At 43.4% G+C, this 5,363-nt stretch overlaps 1 protein-coding gene across 1 annotated transcript; it reads right to left on the minus strand.

Moving 5' to 3' along the window:
* Positions 1 to 1,949: 1,949 nt before the first annotated feature.
* On the minus strand, positions 1,950 to 5,159 carry LOC115637348 (TM2 domain-containing protein 2-like). The gene is made up of 4 exons (XM_030538543.1): positions 4,830 to 5,159; positions 4,248 to 4,335; positions 3,257 to 3,372; positions 1,950 to 2,870 (listed from the first exon to the last, which is right to left on the minus strand). The coding sequence occupies exons 1-4, from the start codon at positions 5,060 to 5,062 to the stop codon at positions 2,657 to 2,659; spliced, it is 651 nt and encodes a 216-aa protein (XP_030394403.1). The 5' UTR covers positions 5,063 to 5,159; the 3' UTR covers positions 1,950 to 2,656.
* Between the last annotated feature and the right edge of the window lie 204 nt (positions 5,160 to 5,363).

The raw sequence follows: 5,363 nt of genomic DNA on the forward strand, positions 1-5,363 counted from the left end.
CTATGTGGCTTAAGACAAAGCTTATGCTGTACGCAGTTTTTTCTAGTATAATGTAGGGAAAAATCTTTCACAGGTGGTCTAGAAAGCAATATTTAGACAGTTAGGATTTTAAAGTGAATTCTAAGATAAATCAAACTGATGTTTTTTTCCACTCTGTATTTTACTTCAAACACATTGGAAAGGGACTATTGAAGTATGTTCCCCCCGCTTCCATATTTAAAGGAATTTAAAGCTAGCCAAAAAATACTGATTGTAGTCCACAATGTGGACAAAGCTACTTCTATTGTCTAAACTTGAAATACTATTGAAGTTAGCTGCAGATCTCCTATTACTGAGAACTTGAGACCTGATCAAATTTGGATTGACGTCAAAGGGACATGAATTAATTTTGGTGCTTTTGCTGAAAATTAGCTATCATTTGTTCTATATTTGCTTTTCTGTAACACTTTGTGGATATAAAAAAAAGTGACTTTGGAAAAATAGCACTTTCCAGTAGAAAAGTTTAGCACATGTATAGTGGAAACAGCTAAACTCTTAGCTACTGATACCTGTTTCTAAAGCTTTAAGATTGAGCAGAGATTTTTGGGTGCTCGAACAGCCTGATTTTCAGAAAGTGCTGGGCACACTCTGCCTGGAAGTCAGGCCCCTTCACTATCAGCCAAAACCAGAAGTAGCCTAGAGTTAATAATCACTCTTGGAAATTATGACCATGCTCACTTGATAAAGTAAAGTATTAAGAAAAAATGTTTGACTCCAAAGGTGTGAATGGAAGATTAAAAATATCAGCTACTCAGCAATGTGAGTTCATAATAGTGGACTATTGTAAAATCACAGATGTAGGAATGCTATTCAGAGATTGGACCAGTGGTTCCTGTACTACTAAAATGCCCACATTCCATTTACATACATTCTTTAATGCTGACTCATATCTCCCTTGCTTGTTTTTGTGTTTAGTTTCTGCTGTGATCCTCCTTCTACCAACCCTGCCTTACAGTTACTCCTCCACCAGGGTACCTTCCTCCCCAGTCCTCCTCAAAATTACACTTGTGGTATATTTGTGTATTACACTGCTATGAATCTTTAACATGCTACATGCTTTTAACTAATCATACAAGTTGCTAGAGCTACTGCCTTTTAGAACAGAGCTACAGCTGGGAAGAGGTGTTCTTTTCCACTTGCACTGTCTTACAAATATCCTGAACTGACACCTGGACTTTGCCATTAGCTGCACTGTCTCTAGTGTATTCTTCCCCTTCCCCTCCAGTCCTGTAAAATGAGTGGAATTGGACAGCTGTCTTCAGAGCACACACACTTGCCAAGAAAACCTGTGCAGCTTCCCCTAGAAATCAATGCCAAAATTTCCTGTTACCAGTGCAGTTGGTGAATCTGACCCTAGCCAAAATTTACAAATCCGTGCTTGTATTTATGCAGTGGATTTCTATAACTTATTTTACGGTTGTTCTACCTTTCCTTCACCCTGTTTAGCACAGAAGTCAAAAGCACAGCAAATTCATTCACATACACCAGTGACCTAAATTCCTCGCTCTAATTCCAGCTTTAATAGTTAGTTTCAGTCCAACTACACAAGCACAAAAAAGTCTCCTTAGCTATTTTTACCCTACAGCTAATGAAACAAACTATGGTAAGTGGAGCTTTGCAGAGAAGGTTGAACAGACTGACTCCTACACCTACTACAGCAACCAAGATAGTGCAACAGCACCTGTTTTTCCATACACTTTTTATTTTAAGACATTTGCTTGACTTTGTGCTTGTAGGTTCTACTCCTTTTACAAAAGCACGAAGCAGCAGAGAGTCCTGTGGCACCTTATAGACTAACAGACGTTTTGGAGCATGAGCTTTCGTGGGTGAATACCCAGTTCGTTGGATGCATGCATGCATCCAACGAAATGGATATTCACCCACAAAAGCTCATGCTCCAAAACATCTGTTAGTCTATAAGGTGCCACAGGACTCTTGTCTGCTTTTACAGATCCAGACTAACACGGCTACCCCTCTGATACATAAAAAGCATGAAAGTATTCTTGTACAATGCAGTGTATAAGACCTAGGAACCAATGTTGAATAAGTTACAAAGTTGTGCTGCTCAAAGTTTCTCGCATTTATACATATCACTGAGTTAAGTAAATAAGCTTAATTGTTGATCACTTCCACAGCGCACCGATGTTTGTCATTAAGGAAAATTTCATCACATGTACTTCTATAACTCAGTGAACCTCTGAAAAAATCTACTGCACTGGGAACAGCTACACTTTAAAGGGGAGAGGCTAAAAATAGCACTTTAGCACATGCTATTTTAAAACATTAGCATGAAAGTGAACATCCAAAGGGAAAGGTACAATACTCAACTGCTGTGTCAAATCTGTTATTCTGGAGAAAAGATTACCCAATTAATAGGAAGAATATACAGTGAGTAGTTTTCTTTGTAAATGAAATTTGAGGTATGTACAAAGAAGTTAGGTATAGCATTGTTCTGCAACTGCATTCACTATGCAAATCCAGAATATATTTATACAAAATAAAAAAAAATGCAGAAAAAAAGGCTGTTCTGACTGCAGAACAAATTTATCCAGTTGTACAGGGACAGATGCCCCATTAACTTCTCCTGCTGTCAATTCTCAAATAGCAATTTTTCTGTTCAGTAAGTCGTGCACCAGTTGCTGCCATCACTAGGCATCAACCCACCAGTAATAAGGAGAATAAGGTCAACAAACCACCAGATACCAAGTCCTCCAAGAGTCAGTAGTTTTCCCACTGCTGTCCCTGTATGGCCCAGACAGAATCGATCCACTCCAAAACAACCCAGGAAGAAGGAGTAGAGTAAAGTAGTTATAAAGTAGTGGCCAGTGTACCTACAATAAATGAAGAATGAATAAATTAAAACCTCAAATACAGTTTCATTTGAGGAAAGGAGGAAAAAACACCCTTTCATAAAATTGAGCCTTTGCTGTGTTAACCTCCTCAATGTTTACAGTGTAGCTCCCTCTAATGGACTTTGGGGAATTTACATATTATAACTCTTAGGAAAATATGGGCCAATGAATAATGCAATCCAATAAAACACAAAGGAGTTCCCACGTATCCTGAGGCAGGGAGCAAATCCATTAGAGGGAGGATAAAAATTCATACAAAGTTACAACAACCCAGCCAATAGTTAGAGCAGCACGTTACAATGATGTCTTAGCTACCAATTCAATCTTTCAAAATGTAATATATTTCTGGAGGAAATAAATCTTACTTTATACATGGTTTATTCCCTCGTAGAAAAGTCCGAGGCTCTGCACACTCAATACCATCTAGTGCTTTGCACTGCACTGGAGTGTGGTCTACATCGCTATAGGCTTGGCCACCAAACTGTCAGAGGGGAAACAAATCACACACACAATTGAGAAATTATTTACCTGGGGCAGGAGGGAGGCAGGAAAAGGCCAGTTAAAAGGATATTTTCTTATCACAAAGTAAAAGGGCAGAGGGCCCTCAGTACTAAGTGTTTAATACTTATTGTTGGTTCAGTAAATGCCTGCAGTCTTGTTCAGTCACTATGTTATTTTTGGTCCTCACTGGTGTTTATAACTCCTCCCAGTTTAGAATGATCTGCAAGTATCATTAACATACACTCTATGCTTCTCCCCGCACCCTATCATGTCACTATGAATTCTTTGTCAGTGGACAAAGATTTAACTGTGCCCTAGTGGCCAACAGTCCACAATATATCACCTTGTACATCAGCTAACTGAAAAACCTCAAGTGTTTCAGTCCTGTTGCTTTTCTCATGGGAAGCACAGCAGATTACTGTGGAGGGATGAGAAAGAAAATAATAGTTTTCACCCTCACAAAACTGCTCGTGGGATAAAAAAGTGGACCCTGCACCTTTACCTCTTCCCTAAAATGTCCATGATCAGGAAGCACAAGTGGCTTGGAAACCTTTTCCTTTAACTTCCTGAATACTGCTTCTGCCAGGAGAGGAGAACTTCCACAATCCATAAACTTCTATGGGTGAAGGAGAAGCACATACCCAAATCCACTGGCTGCAGAACTACAGAAGAAAGCTCTTGGGGAGGTATTCTATTCCCTTATGCTGGCATAGCACTCTTGGTTGCAATTATTACAAACTACCCTCTGCTTCTAAGGAGAAGTTCCATTCAGGTTAAGGGTCCAAGGATATCTAAGACCACCCCAGTGTGTGAATACCTTCTGAGAAGTTACAAAATCATCTTTTTTCAGCCCACCTTAACACATCCATAACCTAATTCTCGCTGTGCAGTAATATTTCCAACATGGTCTACTGGATCCTCACATTCAATGAATTCCTCGGGCCTGTAAATGATCAAAACTCATCACATTCACACAGTTAAATGTGGGGGGGGGGGAGAGAATAAGTTAATTCAAAAGGGAAAACATCATGTTGAGGTCCCCTATCTTCCCCTTCACACGCACCATCACGAGCCCTGTCACCCATTCTTGTATGTGCCCCATTTCCCGTTATCGCCCCATCTATCCCAGCCCGTCACTTGTCTTCCCTGCATACATCCCACTTTGTCATCCCTTTCCGAATGCCCCTTTCTGCTGACCACTATGCAGGGGTCTCTTTGCTCAATATAAACAAGTTCTCAGCACCAGACCAGCTCCTCGCATTGCCCTTTCCCCTGTACCCCAGCTTCCTACCTTAGCATCAGATCACTCCTCAGCCCTCTCCTTACCCCACAGTTCTTCCTCAGCCCCAGCCCCCCTCATCACTCCCCCATATCACTCCTCCCGCTCCCCACCTTCTCCCTCCCCGCCCTCAGCACCCCCTGCCCTCCCTCGCTCACAGGAAGGTGCAGAGCACAAGCGGCGCCTGCGGGTCCCCGTAGTCACAGGCGGGGGCCGGGCTGCCCGCGGGCTGGTCGGGCTCGGGCTCTCCGGGGTCCCCGCTCTCCGCCCCGGTCGCGTTGTGCTGGTGGCTCCGGGAGACGCCCTGCAGCAGCAGCAGGTTCCCCAGCAGCAGCGCTGCTTGCCCGCACAGCAGGACGTAACTCACCGGCCACCCAACCCCCGGCACCATCGTGCTTGCCCTGCCCGCCTCCCCGGCGCCCCCACCCGGCCTGCGCTGCTAGGAAACACCGCCAAAAACCACGCCGGCTAGGCCGCACCGGAGAGAGCGCAACCTATCGCCTTCCGACCAATAGGATGGCTGAATGTTTGCGAGGAGGCGGGAAATCGGGACGAATAGCCCACTCCACCAATAGATCCGCACATTATCGGCCAATCAGCGACTGGCAAGGAGCAAGCTGGGTTGGCTGGCGGAGAGGGGCGGTACTACTGCAACCAGTAACAGGATTGGTTACTCGTGCGGCAGTGGCGAC

Source organism: Gopherus evgoodei, chromosome 19 (assembly GCF_007399415.2).
Source record: "Gopherus evgoodei ecotype Sinaloan lineage chromosome 19, rGopEvg1_v1.p, whole genome shotgun sequence".
Taxonomy (NCBI): domain Eukaryota; kingdom Metazoa; phylum Chordata; order Testudines; family Testudinidae; genus Gopherus; species Gopherus evgoodei.